Source organism: Ictalurus punctatus, chromosome 10 (assembly GCF_001660625.3).
Source record: "Ictalurus punctatus breed USDA103 chromosome 10, Coco_2.0, whole genome shotgun sequence".
Classification (NCBI taxonomy): Eukaryota; Metazoa; Chordata; class Actinopteri; order Siluriformes; family Ictaluridae; genus Ictalurus; species Ictalurus punctatus.
The window spans coordinates 18563173-18587972 of record NC_030425.2 but is presented as its reverse complement, the minus strand read 5'-3'; the positions used below and the strand labels follow the sequence as shown (position 1 = coordinate 18587972).

At 36.8% G+C, this 24800-nt stretch overlaps 1 protein-coding gene across 9 annotated transcripts in view; it reads left to right on the top strand.

Annotated features, from left to right (window-relative positions):
• LOC108271205 (lisH domain-containing protein ARMC9) overlaps positions 1–24800 on the top strand; it is a 42658-nt gene that overhangs the window by 3628 nt on the left and 14230 nt on the right. For 5 of the 9 annotated variants that reach the window (XR_001813816.3, XM_017478594.2, XM_017478593.3 and 2 more), the window contains exons 5-23: positions 221–406; positions 891–1046; positions 1576–1668; positions 4593–4617; positions 4917–5062; positions 6461–6559; positions 7120–7155; positions 8925–8959; positions 9458–9569; positions 11900–11992; positions 12676–12766; positions 13361–13484; positions 14027–14166; positions 14808–14884; positions 18387–18461; positions 20917–21007; positions 21883–21941; positions 22921–23019; positions 23897–24003. Coding sequence is in view for 8 of the 9 variants with exons in the window: in XM_017478594.2 (XP_017334083.1) it covers positions 221–406; positions 891–1046; positions 1576–1668; positions 4593–4617; positions 4917–5062; positions 6461–6559; positions 7120–7155; positions 8925–8959; positions 9458–9569; positions 11900–11992; positions 12676–12766; positions 13361–13484; positions 14027–14166; positions 14808–14884; positions 18387–18461; positions 20917–21007; positions 21883–21941; positions 22921–23019; positions 23897–24003 (1844 nt within the window). In the remaining variant the exon portion in view is untranslated. Of the gene's footprint in view, positions 1–18; positions 78–220; positions 407–890; positions 1047–1575; positions 1669–4592; positions 4618–4916; positions 5063–6460; positions 6560–7119; positions 7156–8924; positions 8960–9457; positions 9570–11899; positions 11993–12675; positions 12767–13360; positions 13485–14026; positions 14167–14807; positions 14885–18386; positions 18462–20916; positions 21008–21882; positions 21942–22920; positions 23020–23896; positions 24004–24800 lie in introns of all 9 variants that reach the window. The other 4 variants (XM_017478598.2, XM_017478599.3, XM_017478600.2 and 1 more) reach the window with 4 other exon arrangements.

Genomic DNA, 24800 nt, shown 5'->3' with positions numbered 1-24800 from the left:
ATCTTTTCCTACATAAAGCAGATTATGATTGCTGAGTGTTCTTGCAGTGGTTCTGGGACATCGTCTGTGCATTAGCAGTGCGTTCCATCTCACCATGTCTCTGATTTACGGCATCAGTTTATTTTTTATAAAAAAACAAACAAACTATTATATACATAATATTTGGAAAATAAATGTGTGCACTGGAGGAGCTGTGAGCTGTTCTCTGCCGTGTCCATAGAAAGATCGTCTGCAGAAAGATCTGCTCAGCTCGTTTGATGATGGAGAGATGAAGGTTTTCTTCAAGCTTTGGACAAAAAACATACCCGCACACATCCGTGACAGCGACCTCGCCGTGCAGAAACTGGAGTTCTACCTGCACGTTCACTTCATCATCTATCCACTGAAGAACTCTGTTGGAAAGCAGGTAGAAAAATAAAATAAAGTTTTTTATTGACATGGTTTTATTAACCATCAGTTTCTTAATAGTGAACAGAGCATGACGTATGAAACACGATTTATAGTTACATTTAATGTTCCTGCTCAAAGTTAGCCTCATGTTAAAAGCATAAGCTGAAGATGTTGGAAAATTCACTGTTACCGCTTTACCTCTGCTTTTTACAAAACGCTGACACTGGAGACTCCTTTCCATAAACGTTAAATAAACGTCTCCACTCAGACAACTTCACCATATCAATGATTTAAAAAAAAAAAAAAAAAAAATCTGTTTGTGAAGCATTGACTGTACAAGTCCCTGTGAACGAGCTGTTACTGTAGACACACTAGCGTATTTATAAAATGTGCAGAGATTACCTCATAGCTTAGGAATTTTTATTAACAATAATGATTAATGATCGCATGACGTGTTAATCTGGCTGTGTGTAATCTTGAAATTTCGTTTTCCTTTAAAGGATAAAGCTGAGTGTGATGAGCAGATCAGGCATTTTAAGCACTTCTTGGAGACAAGAGGCGCAGCACTGAGCCAAACCACAGAGTTCCTGCCGTTTTACGCTCTGCCTTTCGTTCCCAACCCTGTAGCACATCCGTCATTCAAGGAGCTCTTCCAGGTGATCATCATTTCCACTGCTACACAGCCTCTCTTACACCTCCTATCTTAAAAAAAAAAACAAAACACAAACTAAATTTATGTCAAAACTCAGGTTTTATTCATATTAGTTCAAAACAAAACCGTGTGATCCAGACTTTTCAGTCTTGTTTGGTCCCATCTCATGACTTTCTTCTGATGTATGGAGTAAGGGAGCTGGATCTCTGCTGGATATCTAGTGCACTTTGTAGGCTGGGGAAGCTTCTATTTTAGTTTTTCTGCTGTGCTCTGTATTTCATGTACACCCTATACCTCATGTAAGTGCACCATGTAGGGAAGGAGAATAATAGCTTGCACACTGTTAGATGTAGTGTGCTGTGTATCCAGTAAGGAGCCAGTTTGGAGTTAAGCCTCTGTGATTATATTGTTAAAGTTTAGTTGATGGTAAAGTGTGAACTGTTTAGTTTCATATGTGTAAAGTACAACAGTACATACAAAATTAGCATTAATAAGTTATTTTATTGTGTGTGTGTGTGTGTCTTTGTTTTCAGGATTCCTGGACTCAAGATTTAAGAAAAAATCTTGAAAAGGTTTTGGTCTCGACCCTGAAAGCATCCGCTACACCGAGGCTGCTCGCATTATATGTATCCTTTCCTTTAAACACTGATTACACATCACATGACTGATGATGATAGCCGTCATGGCATGTTGGTAAAATTTTATTCGGATGTTCTTTTTGAGAGACCCTCATACACCAACCAATCAGCTGATTCTCAATGCAAACTATAAATTAATATTATAGCAACTGCTGCTTGACAATCTTTCACCATCAAGCATATAACATTAACATAAAAATAGTTTATATAGAATTTATTTTTTTTAAAATCCTAAATGTGTTACCAGGACTAGGTTTTTAAAAATATATTATTTGATATTAAGGATTACACCATGCTTCTCTTGAATTATAGATTGTGATTGGTCAGAAGGTATTGATTATTTTTCTATAACAGACAGTAATGTAGCTGCCAAATGCAGGATTATGTTAATGTGCTTGGTCTAATAAGTTATTGTTTCTATAGTAACTGCTCCTTCATAGGGGCTTATGAGGTAGACACTTTAAAAAAAAAATTAAATGTTGATATGGTGACGTTTTATGGACAGAGTTTTTATAGAAGGAGTCTGCAGTGTCAGCACTTTGCAACAGTCAGAGGTAAAGCTGTAACTTTAAGTTTTCTGACATCTTCAGGACAGAGGAGTTTACATTTTGCGGTTTTTCAGTAACATGACAAACTGCGGGGTTTTTTTGTACTTATTGAATTTGAAGAGAGAGAAAAAAGAGGTTGATGAGGGAACGGCTGTTTATAGCTGCTATAACGTAAATGAGAATAGGAACTAACTTGTTTCATGGATGTTAAACAACATTACATGCAAGTACAAACAGATAAAAATGTGTCAATCATTGTTAAATTGCTGTGGTATGAGGCAAGTAAAAGAGTTGGGGATGTGCAGTTATGGGGAAAAAATGTCCGTGTGATAATGTGTATGTTGTGAGACTTGTGCTGTTTTTTGTTCAGGTTATGCTCATGTTCATAGGTGGTTTGTTAGCTTTATGAAAAAGTCTGCACTAACTGTAAACATGGCATGTGAGATTATGCTGATGAGAGTAAAGTGTCGCAATTTGTGTACTGACACAGATTTATTCTGCTGGCATGTCTTTTTCCCCAGCGATACAGTCCCAGAGCAAATATCATTATATTACTTGTGATAAATGGTTTTGAAACAGTGAATGTTCTGGATCTACTGGATAGATATGATAAAAATATGATGCTATATTGTGAGAAATGAGTTCTGAATCTAGTTACAGTGCATTCCAATAATATTGGCAATATAGAGCAGAGTATTTTTGTGAATTATTTGAACAAAAGATCAAAATGTTAAACAATGAAGACAATTTTTCACAACCTTCTTTGCTCATATTTACCAAGGGTGCCAATGTTAGTGGAGAGCACTAATGTTATAACAGTATAGACAACAATGTCAAAAAAGATTATTTGCTCAAAGACTACTATCACACTATAAATTTACAACACATCATTAGGCACATTTTGAAGTGTAAATACTTTTGTCATGCTCAGGAGCTTGAGAAGGAGCTTGAGAAGACACCTATCACCAATGTGAAAAACGAATTGCCCCCTTAAACTTAAGTGCCACCTTTTGCAGCAATAACTGCAACCAAATATGTCCGATCAGTCTTTCGCTTATTTCTAGGACTAGGACTTACTCCTATGCTTTGGATCATTGTCTTGCTGCATAATCCAGTTGTGCTTGAGTTTCAACTTATGGACTGAAGACCGGACATTCTCCTTTAGGATTTTCTGGTAGAGAGCAGAATTCATGTTTCCTTCAATTATTGCAAGTTGCCCAGTCTCTGAAGCAGCAAAGCATCCCCACACCATCACACTTCCACCACCATGCTTCACCGTAGGTATGACGCTCTTCTGTGGAATTCGGTGTTTGGTTTACGCCAGATGTAACGGGACCCCTGTCTTCCAAACAGTTCCACATTCGACTCATCAATCCACAGAACATTCTCCCAAAAGATTTGAGGATCATCAGGGTGTGTTCTGGCAAAATTCAGATGAGCCTTAATGTTCTTCTGGGTTAGCGGTGGTTTTCACCTCACCACTCTTTCATGGATGCCATTTTTGCCCAGTGTCTTTCTGATATTGGAGTCATGAACAGTGGCCTTTTTTGATGCAAGAGAGATCAGTAGGTCCTTTTGAAGTTGCCCTTGGCTCTTTTGTGACGTCCTGGATGAGTAGTCATTGTGCTCTTGGAGGAATTTTGGAAGGTCTTCCACTCCTGGGAAGTGCTGTTGAAAAAGTTCTATTTAAGTGTTGATTTGATTGAACAGGTATGTAGTAATGAGGCCTGGTTGTGTCTAGTCCAGCTGAACCCCATTATTTCATAGATTTGTGGAATTAGTGACCATGGGGGCAAACACATTTTCACACAGGCCCAGTTGGTATTGGATAACTTTTTTGCTTCAATAACTAACATCATCATTTAAAAACTGTATTTTGTGTTTACTCAGGTTGCCTTTGTTTTATCTTAGATTTCGATTTAATTTCTGAAACAATTTAGTACAAGATATACACAGACCAGACGAAATCGGGATGTGGGCAAATATTATATCACAGCACTGTACATAGATAGTATGTATGCTGGGGAGTAAAGTTAGAAAATAATTTTTTTTTAAAAAGCTGGGAAAAACAATTAATCATTTCATTCAATTTGGGTTCTTTTACTGACACAACAGTGTTGTTGGTAATTTGTTTCGATCCATCTCAACAGTGAACAACACACTCAAAATACTAAACATTTATCTACACTGAGTTTCCAGTTTATAAATGCATAGATCAGTGTATCAGATGTATTCAGTTTTCAGAATCAGCAGAAATACTATTTGTATATAATACATATAGTTAATGGTATTTATGGAGAAATAATAGTTTTGTTGTTTTTTAATCAAAAGTAAAATTGGATTTCCTTAGCTATATCTCAACAGAGAGAGAGCACAAACAGCAACAGAGGTAATAATTTATTCACTCTTGATATTAAAAATAGTCCCAAATGTTTAGCTTCATTTTCAGTATGATATATAATTGAGGCTACTCTGCTGCAGTACCGACACAGACCACTAGGTGCCCTCACCGTACATCTCCAACACTCTGACATGCATTATGATTTTATAACAAAGTAAAACTTATTCTTGCTTTGTGTGTGTTCTTTTTTTTTTTTGTCCATTTTGTATAAACTCTTCGATTAAAGTGTGTGTGTGTGTGTGTGTGTGTGTGTGTGTGTGTGTGTGTGTGTGTGTGTGTGTGTGCAGAGCACATGAAGCAGCTAGCTGAAGCAAAGAAGCAGGTTTCAGCATACATAAAGAAGTTCAATAAGATCCAGTTTGATCATTACAACCTCATCAGTGCAACTGCTGACCTGGTGGACACACTTGAGGCTACCGTCAATGGGAAAATGGCAAGAAATATCCATTTTGTCTTCATTTATTTGATTGATTGATTTATTTTTAATTTTTATTTATTTTTTTAACATATTTTTTACTGCCACATACAACAACTAGTGTCACAGAGTTGTTAATAATAAATTGCTTTGAATGAATGAATTCAGTACAAAGGAATTTTGTTTTGCCAGATAATTCTTATCATTATTCAGAAATGAAAGTTCATTCTAATGGCTCCAGGAAGCACACTGAAAAATGTCAATAGCAGAAACCAACTCACAAGTGAAAACAATTCAGAGTAAATGTTAATGGATTTTAATCATATTTTTTTTCTGTATGATTTAAGTAAAAAGATGAATAAATAAATAAAAAATACTCAATCCTTGGGATTTATACAGTACAACTGATAAACATAGACATCCCCTAATATTCGAACATCTTTTTTTTTTAAAAAAAATTGTAATTATAAATATAATAATCAAGTTTTATTTGCCCGTCTCTCTGCGAGACAGTGATACACATTTCATTAAAAGTCACACAAAACTTGCCATCGACTCCAGTGCACGTATATGCTGATTGGAAACACCCTCAACACTACGTGCCCAGCCCCTATCCCTAGTAAACTGGGGTCACATTTCCTGTATTTGCATATTGAATCTGATGATGCAATAACACTCTCCTGTTACAGCGATTCTCATTCACATATTATGAAAACTAGAGATGCACTGATACTAAATTTCTCAGCTGATACGATAACTTTATTATTCAATAAATTTATTTCAGAGTGATATCGGCCGATACCGATAGTTCTGCCTTTTATACCTTTTAAATGAATAATAATTAATTCCACAATTCTGAAGGAAATGCGAATAAAAACTTTATTCTCTCCATTTCAACAAGTTGTTTCACAGTAACTGGTCTCATAAACACAAAACACATTACTCACATTAACATTAACACATAAGTAAGATTTCTTAACTTATTGAATGATATTAATTCATATTAGCATTGACTGAATTCACATTCGCAAAAAACAAAACAAAACTCCATGCTGAAACTCCCGGTTGACTCCTGCAGTATCTGGTGTAAAATTTTTAGCAATGCAGAGATTACAAAAACCAGTTTAGTCATCATTCCACACAAGAGACATCATCTTTACACACAGCATGACATTGAAGTGTTTTCCTGCCCTCTTTTGATTAACAAGATATAATCAACCCTGATCATTGGATGTTTTTAAACTATAGCGATACCGATTATTGGCCGATACATTGGTGCATCTCTAATTAAAACCCAGTTAAAGTTTTACGCGTTAAGTAAAAAATATAAGTCCTGAATATAAGTAATTATTTTTATATCACACACACACACATTCTCACAGCCTTGTATTTTTTTATTTATTTTTTAAAAAATAGATTTCCCCTGAGTATCTGCAGAGTTTGTATGCGCGCCTCTTCGGTGGACAGATGAGCGAGAGTGTCGCTCAGAGCATCGATTTTACACGGCCTGGGACAGTGAGTCACACAAGCACACATTCTTGCTAGCTACGTGGAAAAAGAAAAAAAAAACCATCAGTTTAGATTACAGTTTTGTGTTTGTTGCATTTCTTAAGCTGGATATAAGCTCTATATGTATCAAACGGTCATAAATTTAGTTAGGATCCAAATGAAAGGCACAAACATATTTAAATATTCATTAAACTGGATGATGTTTGTAAATGTAAAACAGAAATACAGACCTGCCAAGCTTTACACATTTTGAATAGGAGCTTCATGTTTGAACATTGTTGTACTGCTGAGAGTTTTCACTCAATATAATACACCAGAACAGTCTTATTTTTTTCCTCTGATGGTAAATCTGACACACAGCAGAGAAGTGGCTATAGGATGTAGATCCTGGAATGTGCAATGTTTGAAAAGTGGGCACGATGTTAATAATTGACAAATAATAAACCATTATTCAGCTGTATAATTTAAATGACACTAAACACACTCTGTTCTGCTTAGTGATTCCTCACCCACTTCTTCTGTGTGTGTGTGTTTGTGTGTGTGTGTGTGTGTGTGTGTGTGTGAAGGGATATTACTCTATGTCTCCTTATGATGATGGATATGTAAGTTTCTGGTGTATCTTCATATCTTTTTCCTCCATCCTTTCTCCCTCGTGCTTCGTGCATCCTTTATATTCGTCCTCTCGTCCATTGGCATGTCTCTGGCTTTCCCTTCGTTTCTGTGACATGAATGTCTGTGTTCAGTGTAAGAATGCTTGTCTTTGTCCCGTGGAAGCCCAGTGGGAATAACCATTTATTAATTAGCATTTAACCTGTTCTAAACCTCCTCCTCTTCCAGCCTGCACTCTTGCACTAAAGTTCCTTCTTCATGATGTTTCTTTAGATTAGTGCGGTATCACACATTTTAAATTTAGCATCCGGTACATAGAACATGACTTTTTTAGAATATTGGTCCATCCAAGTTCCCTGACTTGAAACCCATAGAAAACCTGTGGGGTGAACTGAAGAGGAGAGTCCACCAGTGTGGACCTCGAAATATCTTTAAAATATCTGGAGAGATTCTGAATGGAGGAACGCTCTCAGATCCCTTGCCATTTATTCTCATCAGGCATTATAGGAGAAGGCTCAGCTGTTATCTTGGCAAAGGGAGGTAACACGAAGTATTGACTAAAAGGGTGCAATAATTGTTCCACACATATATTTAACAATGGTTTTTATTTATTTTTTTTTGTTTGTTTTTTTGGATAAACCCGTGTTGTGTTTGCAATTGTTTGATATCCGTGTCTAATTTTCATAGCCTTGTTTACTTTTTTACTCATATGTACCAAGGGTGCCAATATTAGTGGAGGGCATGGTATATAATAAAGTTAAATGGCTAACCAAATAAAATTCTTACTCTATATGAAGGTTGCATTAAGGTCTAAAAGTAACGTGAGTAGCATTTGATCTGCTATTAAGAGTGGAGCCATACGCAGATTTGTGAATGGTGCGTCACTGTGTTTCATTTTATTGCTTGATCAGACGTCATTAAATGTTTCCTTTACAACTTCGCACACACACCTTACACCCACACACACACACAGAGGACAAACACTCAAAAGAGGCGTAATATGATTGGGTTAGCTTAACTGAAAGGCTCCTGCTCACATCTAATATTTACCTACAGTTTTAAAGATGCCACTCTTTATGATTCTCAGTGAAATGAGGCATTAACTTCCCTCCAAACACAAATAAACCACTAATTACCCTGCTCTTTCACTCCAGTACCTATACCTCCCACTGTATGGGCTTGAGTTTCAGTCTAACTCCCTGTGACAAGGACCGAAGAGGAGAGAAAAAGAGTAAGAAAGTGAGAGGAGAGGAAAGAAAAAGAAGGTTGTGTTATAAAGGAAGGGAAAGGAATTGTAAGGAAAGAAAAAAATAAAGGAAAGAAAATTGAAAAATTTAGATGGGACGGAGAGGAAGTGAATTGAATGGAAATAAAATAAAAGGGAAGGAAATGTATTCAAAAATAAAGTCAGAAGATTTAAAGAAAGGAGAGTTAAAGAAAGGAGAGAGCAGAAAAGAAGAGAAAAGTAGAGGAGATGAAATGAAATGAGATATTGGACAGACTAGGACAGGAAAAGAAAGGCGTGAAATATGAAAGGGAAAAAATAAGTCGCAGTATGCTGATTAATGCGAGGTCAGCATTTGGAGTCACTGCATGGACATGTTTGTTAAAGCTGCGATTCTGCATGCAACCCTACCCACATAAACACACCGTCTACTGACCTGCTATAGCTACACACATGCTAATGTTACATATTAATATTACACTAATTATCCAAACCTCTGTCTGTCTGTCTGTCTGTCTGTCTGTCTGTCTGTCTTAGGCCTCGTCCATGTTACGAGCGTCCATTGCAGCACAGTAAGTATGAACCTGCAGCACCGTACTGCAGCAGAAATAACATCTTAGCAAGTACAAAAGTCTTAAATACAGTCATATCTACCTAGTATTTCCTATTTTACACAGTTACTGTCAAACAAATACGGGATTATTAACCCTATATCTAGACTTATTTTACTTCTTTCAAGCTTGAAATAGTCTTGTTCTGTTGTCAGATATTTTTTTTCTCAATTTAAGCATTAATTTCTAGAAAGAAGCAAAATGATCTGCAAATAGAATAAAAAAAAATTAAAACAAGTTTAGTAAAAGCATCTAAAAACAGGTGGAATAATCTTATTTTATTCCATCTCATAATTAGAAATATTAGATACACTGACCCATATTCAGTTTATTTTGACTTGCTTTTTTGTATGCTCTAGTGTTGTTTATGAATTATCGCAATGTTTTTCAGTGCAGTTTTTTGGTTTCTGTCTGGTAGAACTGTAGTTGTGATTCCTGCGTCTCTCTGTTTATCATCAGGAGGAGTAAAGATGTCCCACTGCTGCCTTCACTGGACTATGACAAGCTGAAGAGGGATCTGATTAATGGATCGGACAGGCTGAAAGCTCTGCTGCTGCAGGCCCTGCGCTGGGTACACACGTGCACACACGCGCGCACACACACACACTCTCTCAATCTCTCTCTCTCTCTCACACTCTCACTCACTCACTCGCGCTCTGTCTCTCTCCCTCTCACGCACACTCTCTCACTCACTCTCTCACACACACACACACTCTCTCACTCACTCTCTCACACACACTAACTCCCTCACTCTCTCTCTCTCACACACACACACACTCACTCACTCACTCTCTCACACACACTAACTCCCTCACTCTCTCTCTCTCGCACACACACACACACACACACTCACTCACTCACTCACACGCTCTCTGTCTCTCACATACACACTCACACACACTCCCTCACTCACTTTCGCTCTCACACATACACACATATCTCAAATTCTGACACCTGTGTGTGTTCTATTAAGGCTATAAACTATAGGGCTACTTCAGAAAGATAATTTTATCTTTAAGTACCTTTATTGATCCCTCGTAGGGGAAATTAAAATTGACCGAGCAGATCGAGTAGGAGGAGTAACATCAAAGAAAAGAATAGGATTTCTTATATAATACCTATACAGTAGAAATATGTCGTGCAAATTAGACAACACTCGCAGACTTGTCCTCTGAAGGTAAAAAGGTTTATTACAGAAGGATGGTTAAAACAGGATAGAATAAAGCAGGATAGAATAATGAGAGCGCTCTAACGCCCTTGTACTAAACCACTACTATATATATGAAACGCAGAGCATGACATAATTCTTTGTACTGTTAAGAAGCAGTTTGAGGCAGTTCAAACAGGCTTTGTTTTAGGATCTTGGATAGACGAACTTTGAACAGATGAACCTATTTGTGTCTCTGTAAGCAGATAAAAATTCTGTACTGGTCTCTATGACATGGCATGGCCTTCTTAGGCATTATCCTCAGATGAACATAAACAAAGTTGTTATAAGAACAAACTTATTACAAAGTAAAAATGAGTAATTTCCCTCACAAATTATATAAACTGTATGCTAGAGTTCTCTTTGTATTTGTACATAGCAGTATCCTTGGTATTTGCGTACATGTGCAATAGAGTGTAGCAGGAAATAATTCTAAGACCCGGAGTTAGCATTTTAGCACTTCCGCTTCCATTGGCCTGAAGTCAGTGACTGAAATAAGGTCTGTGGATAACACAAGCTCAAGATATTTCCACGTTTTATTCCATTACATAAAATACATCGGTAATACCCCACTCATGATTTTTTAAAGCTTTTACATGTCTTGAAAAAGGTGGTTGCTAACAAGTTTGACTACAGAGGTTGTCAGGGACACCAAACACCATCACACCGAACAGGAAAACTCATCTATCTACTACAGCCTCGTTATGTTTATTCTCACGCTCTTACAAACCACTCCAAATCAAACTTTCCAACTTGTAGATTTATCAGTTCATAGTATTTTCCAAATTGTAGTGCTATAAATACAAGAATAACCAATTAATATTTTTTGGTTTTTCCCGATTTTTTTTTCTAAGTTCTTCTGTAGCTAGGCAATTTTATTATTTTTTTTTATTTTTATTTTTTGCCACAAGTCGTTGTATGGAAGTTTTATCAAGTGTGATAAACATTATATATATATATATATATATATATATATATATATATATATATATATATATATATATATATATATATATATATAAAACAATAATATGGATTTAAAGCTTTTTTAAAGTTCCTTGAGGCACATTTATCAAAAAGCACTTATACTTTAAACTTTTATCAAAACCGAAGAAGCCAAACAGAACATCTTTATGCCACAAACACTATCCAAAAGAGACACACGTATAAACAGAATTTTCTCTAAAATAATGAAATATGGACACATTCCCAAAAAAAGCAAGGGGCAAAAAGAGCGCCATGGATCCTTATCAGGAAATATTTTCTTTAAATATAGACTGAAAGAGTTATTGTAAGCTTAGAGGTGGTGACATTGAAGTTATGCGACCTTGGTGTAAGTTCATTTATAGACTAACTTTGGCTTTTTACTTCTGGTGATTTGGATATAGGCTTCAAATGTAATACAAAAAGATCCCAAAACACTCCTATCAGGTGCTCTACACATACTTTAAGCACTCTCAGGTTGATGTTGTCAGAAAGAAAACTTCATTATTATTTTATATATTTTTTTTAGCATATGTGTATGTCTCTACACAGGCGGTCATTATGCTATGGATCTGCTGTGAATTGTAGGTAGTGTAACAGTGTTAAGTAGTAGACCATTTTTAATATAATTTTTTAACATGTGTGTGGACAGAAAGAAATGTGAGCCTGTGAGTCGTAACGTGTAGGTGACCGTGCGCTTTTGGTTTCAGAGGTTGACCCGCTCAGTGCAGGGTGAGCAGAGAGACACGGTTCTCCAGGCTTTCATCAGTAATGACCTGTTAAATTGCTACAGCACTAAACAGGTAAGAAACACCACTTTACACTCAGTACATTCTAATTTACTCTCCGTGACATGACATGAGTTCTGGCTGCTGTTCAAATCACAGGTTTATTTGAATGTGCTTGTTCTAATATTTTATCATTTCTATAGTAACAGCTCATTCACTGGGTCTTGTATGGCGGATGTGCCACATAAACTTTTTTTTTTGTTGTTAATTCTTGATAAGTTTTCTGTAAGGAGATGTTTATTTGACATTTATGGAAGGAGTCTCCAGTGTCAGCACTTTGTAACAGTGAGATGTAAAGCTGTAACTTTAAGTTTTCTGACATCTTCAGGTAAAACTTTGCAGTTTCTTGGTAACATGACAAACCATGTTTTTTTTTTTGTTTTTTGTTTTTGTCTTATTAACTTCAAAAGTGAGAAAAAAGAGTGACCTTGTCAAAGCAGTTATAAAACAATGTTTAATGAGAACAGGAACTTGTTTCATGGATGTTCAACAATATGAAATGTAACATTAAACTGATAAAATTCTAATCATTAGGGGAACAAAACACTTGCTGTTACACAGTATATATATATATATATATAAAATAGCTAACACACACTGTTTATTGCTTAAATGGTTACAAAATGAACGTAATTATGAACAGATGAATAATGTAACTAACATTATCAGGGTCAGATCATTTTTGCTCTGCTTTTTAGAAATCTGTGGTTCACCTCATCAAATCGAAGAATGAGACGGTGAGGCAGTACACAGCTCGCCTCATTAACACCTTCGCCTCCCTGTCTGAGGGTGAGTACAAGTGATGAGGAGAAATATCAGTGAGCTGATTTGTTTAATTACGACTTTATTACTTTTGGGGCAATAATGTAATAATTAAGCAATTAAATTAAATATATGTGTGGTTAAAATGATATTGGCATATGAGATTAGTGCAGACACTAATATGCCCTCTAGGTCCAGATAACAGAGATTTAGATTTTTATTTTATTTTATTACACACTTGTTTGAGTTTTACATTTATAAACTGACTCGCTGCTCACAGTGCATTATGGGAAGTACACACCAAGAATACACGCTGTATGAATACCAAATAACACCCATATTCGGAAGTGCTTAAATTTGTGTTTTGAAATGACGAGGAAAGCACAGTTCATGAGAACACTGTTGCTAGGCAACTGGAAAATATAGATGCTAGTATAAACTTACTAATGACTTGGGTTAATGAAGGAGCTAGCTAGCACTTAGGTGTTATGCTTCAGTTAATGTTGATTTGAAGTCATACATATAGAGATGGCGTATAGCTCATGTGGAATCTTCTCCTCAGCATGTTGTCACTCATTGCTGTCTGAACGAAGTGTCTTGAATGACCTTTTTCCCCACCAGGTCGTGTGTATCTGTCTCAGTGTTCCTCTCTGCTGAAGCTATTAACTGAATGTTTGCAATCGGAAGAGAAGGACTCTGTGACCAGAGAGAAAGTGTTGGGGGCACTGCAGAAACTCAGCCTCAGGTAACGCATCACCTGCGCACTCACCTGTACTGATGCTCCAGCTTACACCTACATTCACATTTACTCATCCAGTGGGATGTCCACATGAGACAGAATCCAATCTGAGAACAGGGCCGAACAGGACCCATATAGTCTCACTACTTGTTTATAGCCAAAAAAATAGTTAGTTCCTTTTCTTGCTTACATTACAGCAGCTATAAACACACCTCACTTTTTCTTATGGTCAATATGACAAAATATTGTAGCTTATCCTTAGTTTGTGAATATTAAATGCAACTAAAAATGTATAAAAAGGATACTGTTGTTGTTTAATAAATGAAAATTTAACTTATTAGTAAGCCATTGTGGTATAAGAGGAATAAAACACTTGGAGACATGCACCCCGTCACTCAGTATTTTATTGTGGCACACACACACACACATAAATACACACATACACACACACATACATACATACATACATACATAGACATGCGTGCACACACATAGTGTATTTACTTGTTATCTCAGATAACGCTGCACATGTGCATGTGTTTGAGCAGACGAGTCCATCAGTCGTCTCTGATCAGATTGGGTCTGATTGCATGGTTGGTTGATGAGCTGCAAGACTCTGACTCTTTATCAGATTACACAGTGGAATATGCTGTAACTCTTCTGATGACTCTCTGTCTGCGCACACAGGGTAAATGCTCACATCCACATTACACCGTGCTAATGAGTTTTTCACAGACATTTAACACTGTTGTTACAGTCACTACCATACAGACGGGTGACAAATTCGAGGAAAAGGCTAAATAAAGTGTGCTAGTGAGGTGTTGAGCCAGCACAAGCCTCCAGAACAGCTTTAGTACTCCTTGGCATTAATTCCACACACATGTGGGACCGTACCAAAGTGATGAAGAGCTGTTCTTCAATAAGGTCTTCCTTCAGGTGGTGTAGAGCATGTCACTCAAGTGTTCAGTTTAACTGAGATGTTGTGAGTGTGAAGGTCATGGCATAGGATTTTACTCCTTTTCTTACCCATCAAACTATTCACTGAGCACTCATACCATGTGGATGGGGACAGATTCTTCCTGGAAGAGACCACACCGATCAGTATAGAAACGTTTCATGATTGGATAAAGGTGGTCAGCCAGAAGATCAAGTGAAGCTGAACCACATCATACAACTTAATACCCCCAGAGCATAATCTCCTGCTTTTCCTTTAATTTGTCACCTGCCTGTACAGTATGTAAATAAAGATCATTTATTTAAGATCATTGAGATTTATTTTGTTGCAGAAGGCAATAAAGAGAAGTTAAAAACATATGGATTATTTTCCAGGAAGAAGAAAATGCACAGAAAAAGCCAAACATGTACTAACGGTTCTGACTGACCTCTTAGGACATGAAAACCACGAGGTATGTTAACGAACATGTTCCTTTTATGTCCAGCTTCATATCTGACAGCTTGCTCAGACCCACATGAAAGTAGATACCTCCTGCTCACGCCAACTTTTTCCATACCTTTGGGTCCCAGTACCAATACGCACCTCTAGTCTCATCCAGCCAGACTGTTAACCTTTCTGGCAACTGTTTAAAAAAAAAACCTGAATAGTGCATCTCCCATTTGTATTTTGGTATGTATCTGTTAAGAAAACATTAATACATCTACTCATCCTGAATAATATATTCTAATTCAGTTACTCCTATTTTCAGGAAGCTCTGCACACATGCGTTTTTCTCTAACCAAACATCTTTACGGCTGTCTCTATGGTAACAGTGATCAAGGCTAGGCCGAATCCCAAATCCGCCGCTCCTATACAATATTGTGGTTTCTATGCTATTCTATGCATTGCTATATATATTTAAGCAATATAAAAGCAATGTATAAAAGCAATATCACACTTGCAGTCATGTTGTTGTTCAGAATATCAGCAAAGTTGGCACTCGTGCCTACAGCCAAACCACAACCATGGTGATATTCAGTACAACAGCGCTCTTGCTCATGCGATATTGCTTTTATACAACAGTTCTATAAATACAAAATTTATATTGAATAACTGACATTTCAGACACAATATAGCCAAAAAAAATAAAAAAAAATCTGCTCCGTGAATGAAAATAGTTCCCAAAGAGGCCACACCTGGATAGAGTTTTTCATGTTGCCATGGTAATGAACAGACAGACTGACAGCACATAGTAAGTGTAATAACAGTTTCAATGTAATAAACTATTGCTAGAATTTGGAATTATAACAAACACTAAGAAGAGGAGTGTTATAACAGTGAAATGTACGGGTGGTTCAACTAAATATAAGCACATTTGGAACGTAGCTTGTCCGGTTAAATTAGTGGACCGGACCTAACCTTGAAAAAAAGCATTTGCCCTAGAGCTTGGCTCAGACCACTGAAGGTGAGTTGAGCTGGCTCTTACTGCCCTGATCCAGTGTCTGTTGTCTAATTTCTATCTCTGTGAAGGATATGTATTCAGATATTGTGTCAATAGTGTATTGAGTTAAATCCAGGAACATGTCTTCTCTACATATCTACTCTTTACATATGTAAATTGTGGGGGGGAAACACCTCCTGAGGATAATTTTCCTGAATAATTATTTTTTCATTACACGCTCCTCTCTGCCCTGTGTCCACATTTAAGTTGTTCCTTTTTAGTGTATCAAATGTGACAGATTATGAATATACACTATATGGCCAAAAGATTGTGGACCTTCTCCAATTGTCTAGAATGTGTTTGTATGCTGTTGCATTACAGTTTCCCTTCACTAGAATTAAGAGGTCGAACCCAAACATGGCGATGCCCCTGTGCAAAAAAAGCTCCAAGGTTGGACTGGAAGAACTCGAGTGACCTGCACAGAGCTCTGAGCTCAACTCCGCTTTAGAACACACAAGTGACAGGATTTAGTGCCACTGTGACCAAAGATGACAAAGCTGATGAAAGTTGTCAGTGTTAGAAATTTCTTATTAAAATCTCAGTGTAAGCACTGCTACAATGTTCATTTAAAATCCACCAATAGGAGGATGGCAAACCCACAGGACAGTTACAAATAGAGTGGCAGAGATGGAGAAACGTGAATGAAATGTGGTAAAGGACAGAATAAAACATCCCCTATTAGTGCAGGCTCACTGTGCAGAATGTTTGTGTTAATGTGAGCCCGTTTTCTCATTTAGGACATTGGACTTCTGACCAGAAGGTCATGAGCTCAAATCCCAGCATTACCAAGCTGCCACTGATGGGCCCTTGAGCAAAACTATTAACCCTCAAGTGCTCAGTTCTATAAATGAGATAAATGTAAGTTGCTCTGGATAAGGGAGTGTGCCAAATGACATAAAACAGGAAAAAACTAATTTTATTTAATCGCAGGTCTATCATGAGAGGATCCTCATAAACAAAATCTAAACTAAATTTAAATGATTTTGTTTTTAAAATGTGAAAATCTAAAGGAACATCTTTAGCTCAAATCTAACATGAGTGATTCTCAGTCCTTCTATAAGGAATTTTCTTAATAAGTGCGTCAGCACTGTGTGTGCGTTGTGCGCATGTGTGAGTGTTAATTGTGTAGACTGCCTGGGTGTTAAACAGTGAGAGGGTCTGAAGCTTACTGAAGCTTGACTTTCCTCATTGTCGACTTTCCAACTCACTCCCTTTTTAAATACAGATACTTTATCAGGCGTTTCTCTCGAATGGCAAAAGCGTCAATTGGACCCTCCTACTGTAAATAACTGAATGTGTAAAAAAAGGTGTGCACTTAGAAATACAAAGGGGAAAAAATCTTTAGCAGAAAGGAATGAACTAGCTAACACAGCTGTTGACACTGAAATCTTGGCATTTAAGTGTGTGTGAGTGTGTGAGTCTGTGAGTGTGTGTGTGTGTGTGTGTGTGGGTGGGAAGGGTGGATTGTGCGCGTGCATTGTGGTGGTCAGGTCCATAAATATTTGTACATTGACAAAATTTTTATTTTATATAGTTATTTAGAAATAGTGAAAACATTCAGGTGTGCCTAAATCAGCTGTTCTTAAAAAATAATATACTGGTGAGCTCAGGAACACCAAAGGCCTGGAAAACCATAGAAAACAACTGTGGTAGATGACAGAAAAAATATTTCTGTTGACCAGATAATGAACACCTTCCAGACATAGGCGTATCTGTGTCCATCCATCCATTATCTATACCGCTTATCCTACCGGGTCGCAGGGCACCTGGAGCCTATTCCAGGAAGCATGGGGCACAGGGCACCGATCCATCACAGGGCACAATTACATTCACATTCACACACCCATTCATACACTACGGACACTTTGGACATCCATTAACCTACCATGCATGTCTTTGGACTGAGGGAGGTAACCAGAGTACCTGGAGGAAACCCCAGCAGCACGGGGAGAACATGCAAACTCTGCGCACACACCCAGGGCCATGGCAGGAATCTAACCTGTGGAGGTATGAGGCGAATGTGCTAACCACTAAGCTATCGTGCACTCTCGTATCTGTACCAAATTCAACAATTAAGAGAAGCCTTCAAAGCAGTAAATAATTAAGGTTTACCACAATATGCAAACAATTGGTAAGTCTCTAAAAGATCAGATAATTGTTTGCCAAAAAATCTTTAAAAAAAAATAAATAAAACTTTTAAAAAAGCCCTTATAGTTCTGGAGCTACATCCTATGGGGACGTGAGACAAAGATCAACATGTGCCAAAATGAAGGGAGGAGAACATTATGGAGAAGGGAAGGAACTGTTTTCAAATGTCTTCACTTTGACTGTGTGTGTGTGCGTGTGTGTGTGTGTGTGTGTGTGTGTGCGTGCGTGCGTGTGTGTGCGTGCGTGTGTGTGCGTGCGTGTGTGTGTGTGTGTGTGCGTGTGTGTGTGTGCGTGTGTGTGTGTGCGTGTGTGTGTGTGTTTACAGATCCGGTACTATGTAAATGGAGCTCTGTACAGTATCCTGAGTGTCCCAACATTACGACAAGAAGCCAAAGAAATGGTGAGTGTTTAACATTAGTATTAAAAATAAAAAGCACACACAGACACACCCACACACACACACACACAAAGATTGCATGCACAACCACAAGCTGTGTTTCCTCTTCCTGTTCTTCTTCTTATTAATCTTATTATTACATTTACATGCAGCCTAATAGTTAATACCAATATTCATTAATATCCATTAATATTCAGACTGAGAGCTCAAGCTGAAAAAACATTTATGTAAACACCTCACTGAGATCAGAGTAAACCAATCAAGGCCAGTCAAGGCCAAAATTTCTATCTGATTAAATGAGGTGGATTAATGTTAATGTCCTTTTAATAATTTAGTATAATGATAGCCGTGTAAATGTTTGTGTCTGATTACTTTCACTTGGAAAATGTGCGTGTGTATGTGTGTGTTTGAGTCACAATACGATCATTTAAATAAACGGCTCATATTACAGATTTTCATTTATTGCAAATCATTATGATGGATGAGGAAGCAGCTTATCCTCAGTAAAGATCAGTCTTTTATATCAGATGTCGGATGTTGGAACTTGGAATTATGTTCTTGTTGACATCAGCGTGTTTGAGCAACAAAGTATGGAAAAACACAGATGACCCCATGTTCATTTTTCATTTCGCTAGCTACAGTGGTGCTTGAAAGTTTATGAACCCTTTAGAATTTTCTAGATTTCTGCATGAATATGACTTAAACATCATCAGATTTTCACACAACTCCAAAAAGTAGACTAAGAGAACCAAATTAAACAAATGAGACAAAAATATCATACTTGCTCATTTATTTATTGAGGAAAATTATCCAATATTATACATCTGTGAGTGGCAAAAATATGTGAAACTTTGCTTTCAGTATCTGGTGTGACCCCTTTGTGCAGCAATAACTGTGACTAAATATTCCCGGTAACTGTTGATCAGTCCTGCACATCGGCTTGGAGGAATTTGAGCCCATTACTCAGTACGGAACAGATTAAACCCATGGATGTTGGTGGGTTTCCTCACATGAACTGCCATTATTCTATCAAATAGTCCTTGCCCAAATGCAGCAAAACAGGCCCAAACCATGACTTCGCCACTGTTTTTCATAGATGAGATAAGGTTCTTATACTGGAATGCAGTGTTTCCCTTTCTCCAAACATAACACTTCTCATTTAAACCAAAAAAATCTATTTTGCTCTTATCTATCCACAAAACATTTTTCCAACAGCTTTCTGGCTTGTCCACGTACCCCTTCAACGACGTTTAATTATGGTGACATTTAGTAGCTGAATAAAGGTGCTGTATATCTGTTATACCAATGGATAATGCTATGTATTTTCTGTGTTCCTGAATGTTGACCAAATATTAAATGTGAAGAAGAGTTTGTGAGCGCTGTAAAGTCACTTCTTACATTACGTAATCATGTTTTGATGTGGTTTTACTGAGAGAGAAATCATTTAAAACCCAAAGCACAAAAATATTCTCTGAACATGCTCACCGGTTGCTATGGTAACATTGATGCTCAACCTCACTCCACGTATGCACAAAACTTTGGATCGGATATAACTTGCAAATAGATGAACAATGTATAAAGAGTGTCCACTTTGGGATTCATATAAAGTTTATTATGAATCTGCAGTCAGAATTAATTCTTAGAGATTGTCGAAAATGTGAAGCACAACCAGTGAGAGAGTGAGAGCTGAATAAGAAACTGCAGGAAATCATATGTTCTAAAACATTCCAGTAATTAGAATATCATTTCTGAATTTAAATTACAGATCCTACTGTGCTGTAGGGAGGAATTAAGTCAATGACTAATTCAGCACTAAAATAATCGTTGTGTTTAAGAAAATGTTCCACATGAAAGGCCCGCTTCTGTGTTCCTCACCACTTCAGAATGTTCTCAGTTCAGGAGTGGCACAGCGTTGATGTTACATCAGTATGCTACATCTCCTAAAAGTTCAATTAGTGGTCAGTGCACAGTGTAATTACAGTGTAATTATAGTCATGTGGAGGTTTTTATTAGTACTTTAACATCACATCTGAGGGAAATGTCAATACAGGGTTCGTTTGCAGGTCTGGAAAGTCCCAAAAAATCTAACATTTCAATTTTGCTTTAAGACTCAGAAGAAGTATGGACATTTAGCAAGCACTTATCATGTGGAAAGATTTTGAATATACGTAGTCAGATTTATACTATCACAGTAAACCAAATATGTATTTATTAAACCACTTTCTAGATATTTTGACTAATGTCAAGCTTTCTGAAGCTTTTGCAATATTGTGCTGTGAAAAAGTATTTGCACTGTCAGCAGGATATAAGAAAAAATCTTATTTTTAAAATTTTTTATTTCATGCTGATAACTTGTAATGTTTTGCGGTATAGCAGTTTTATATTTGAACTTGAAATAATAGGATGCTATTAAATGTGTGAACGAAGGTGTGAAGCAGGTTCATTACATGTGTTTCAGAGTTTGGAGGAAATTCTGCGCTGTTACATGAAAGAGGAAAACGCTGAACTGAACAGACAGATGGAGTTCATCATCAAACAGCTCAACTCCGGTACAAGCAACTCTTTATAATGATACGATTTATGTAAAAAATAAATAAATAAATAAATAATAAAATAAAAATGTCCATTTTATTGTAATTTTAGCTCACTCACCTGTGTCAGGTATACAGACATATTCAGCATGCTCGTGATGACAGGTGTCCTCATATGTTTGGCCATATAGGGTATAATTTATCCTTGATTTTTAGTTATTGAGTTTTAGATTTGCCCGTTTCATTTCAAGTGACTAGTCAATTAGGCTTGCATCTATGACAACTAAATACTAATCATAGCAACCTTGATACTAATTGATAGCTTTTTCCAGCATGTGTTTAAAAGGCTGTAAAGACTGCCTGGTTATTTTATCACAGACCCCTGGGTGTCCCTGGACCCCACTTTGAGAACCATGGATTTAGATGATAATAGTTTTATAAGGTCCTATACTGTTATTTGAATTACCCTCCAGTACAGAAATGAAGGAAAAATAAACCTATGTTTTAGATTTGAAGGTAAGCAGAACATCATGTACACTTCATTTTAAGCTGAATGTGTTCTTACAGTACTGTGGATGCAGTTTGAAAAACAAACTGCGGTCAAGTACTGATTATATTTCATTTGTTACTGCTTATTATATTAACCAATTTGATATGTATATACTTTCCATTCAATTCTTTTTGAAATGCTCTTTGCTTTGCAGATTTTCTTTACACAAGACTTTTGCACAGTACTGTATGAGCATTCCTCATATTTACATCAGTGATAAAGTGAAGGTCAAGCCTCCTGTTCTTGAGCATTTCCTCTCATCTGGAATATGAAATGAATTCACTTTATGCTACTAAAAATTTCAAACATACACGGTTCTCACCACTCTGCTTGCTTTGATTAGAGGAGGCACCCAAAGATGAGTTGGAGTCAGGGGATGAAGAGGAGGATGAAGAAGATGAGGTGAGTGTGAAATGGTCTTCAAATATCCAAGCAGGGTATATTAGGGATGCATTGATACTATTTTTTTAGTACGAATATGAGGTTTTTTGTTACTCATTGACACTGATTCTGATGAAGAAATGATTTCCCTGCTGAGTATTAATCAGTCATGTTATGTAGCTCTGTTTATGTTTCCCCGGTTTAAATAACAGTCGTGAGAAGTACACATTTCGGTGTTCATGCTCTTAGACTACTAGACTTGTTCTTTTCAACTTTAGCAGGTTAGTTCTAATAAAACTGATATGCATTAAGTAGCGACATTAGTTATCATGAATGGAGTAAGGTTGCAATGAAAACGTGTGCTTCATTGTATGTTTCCAGAAGAGCTGTTGTATCTACTCACCTAATGTCATGTATAGACATGTTTTCTCACCTAGAGTTGAGCTCAATATGCTGACTTTTATGTTTAAGATGTTTTATCAGGTTACCTGCATTATAGGGAAAAGTAGCTGAAAAACTTCCTATTCCTGTAGTTTTCTTTGCTTTGATTATTAATAATATATATATATATATATATATATATATATATATATATATATATATATATATATATATATATATATATATATAATCCCTGCCATTTCTTGTCATTAGTGCAGCAGTATACACTAGCCTTACGTCACATAGTATTACTTGGTATCAGAGCATTTTTGCCAGGTAATGAGCATGGTATCAGACCTTACTGTTCAAAACACACCCAGGAACACAGCTTAACCTGAATGCATGCCAAAAGTTTCTGAACAAAAGTTTGTGAACACTTGACCATCAAACCCGTATTTGCTTTTTGAACATTCCATTCCAGATTTATTCCGCCTTTGATGTTTATAATCACCTCCACTCTTCTCAGAAGGATTTCCACTAGATTTTGTAATGTGGCTGTGAATGCTTGTTCTTCCACATCAACCTTGGCAAACTATGTCTTCATGTCTGTGTCTAACAGGAGGATGTGATGGAGCCGGATCTGGATAAAGAGGAAGATCTCCAGCCTCAGCCTAAAGAGCTCTATGGAGAACAATTACTGACCACAGAGTATCTGGGAGTACGTATTCATCATCCTCTCCAGATCACACAGCACACTGTAGCACCTGAAGATACTTGAACACAACAAACATGTCAAATTATAAGTACTCTGGCAATTTTACTCTGGCCAAATTTGTTTTCGGAAGGTCAGAAGGTGTCACTTCAGACACTGAGAATGTGTGTAAAATCATTTCTAAAGAGCAGGGAATACATTTGTGGAAGTTTTTAGTCATTGGAAGAAACAAATTATATTTGATAAAAGTTCTTCAGAACAGTTTCAAATGAATGAATTTGTGATTTATTATTACTGCAGTAAAGCTGGGTTTGTTTTCGATATAAAATACTCATTTTAACATTTGGTCTCATTTATCAAGCTGGATACGAACAAATTTATTCATAAATCATTCGCAGGAGTACTTGCACAAGAAATATGGTCAACGTAATTTCGGAAAAACATTCGTAAGAATAAATCACCTAAACCTCAATTGATCAGCTTCAAAACATATACAGCTGCAGTCAAAATGATTCAACCCCCCACTGCAAATCAGGTTTATTTGCAATGAACTGTTTGCTGTTTGCAATGAACAAATCAAGCAAAAGCAATTGAAATAGTAAAACACAAAGCATGCTTCAAGTAGTTTCCCCAAATTCAACTGGAAATGCAATTTATAATGACTTCTCCAGTCTCAGAATTATTCAACCCCTTCATGGCAAGTATCTTTAGTACTTAGTAGAGCACGCTTTTGCTTCTGGCAGTGTTCTTGAGGAATCTTGGCCCATAAAGAAAGGATTAAAACAATTAGTGATGTGCTTTGTTCGCATTGTTGGAAGGTATGTGCGTGTCTGTGCGCGCGTGTGCGTGTATCTGAGAGTATGTTTTGTGTATTTTACTGTAGATTATGACCAACATGGGCAAGGAGAAGAGATTGAGCACACATGCCTCTCAGAGCACAGATGAGCCTCTCAGGAGACCTGTTACACCAAACTCTCAGAGAAACTCTGTGTAAGACATGATCGTACACACACACACACACACACACACACACACACACACACACACACATATATGCTTCAGTTACTGACTCTGGATGTTGTGATACCTACAAAAGGTATGGGTGTGTGTGGGTGTTTAAACCTGACATTGTTAAATACAGCTGTAACCTGCAGACAATCCCAGCTCACTGATTAAACATGCACAATTAAACATGCACAGTTTCAAAGAGGATCAAATATTTGCCTGTCCAAATATGTCAAAAAAAAAAAGCCAACAATTCCCATGGAGTGTACTTATCTTTTCACATGACTGTATACCACACGGCAGAATGTCTGCATTCCCTCTGTCTTTCTGTCTGTCTTTCAGACATATATGCATGTTTGTCTCTCTCTCTCGCTCTTCCTGTCTCTCTCTCTCTCTCTCTCTCTCTCTCTGCCTGTCTCTCTCTCTCTCTCTCGCTCTGTCTGTCTCTCTCTTTGTTTCTGTCTTTCTCTTTCTTCCTCTGTCTAGCTCTTTGTCTCTCTCTGTTTTTAAAAAAAAAAAATTATTTATTTGTTATGTGCTTTATTGGCATGACGAACAATTGTACATTTGTATTGTCAGAGCAAGTACAAGGGAAGAGTAGTGTAAACACAAGAGAAATTAAATAAAAGACAAAACTAGATCAAATAAAACTGAATAAAATACTAATAGATTAAATGCTAAAAAGTAAAAAATAGTGCAAACAATGTACATAAATGTACAAATTAAGGACAAAATAAATGTATATACAGAATAATTGATAAATGGATAAAATGTGTAAAATC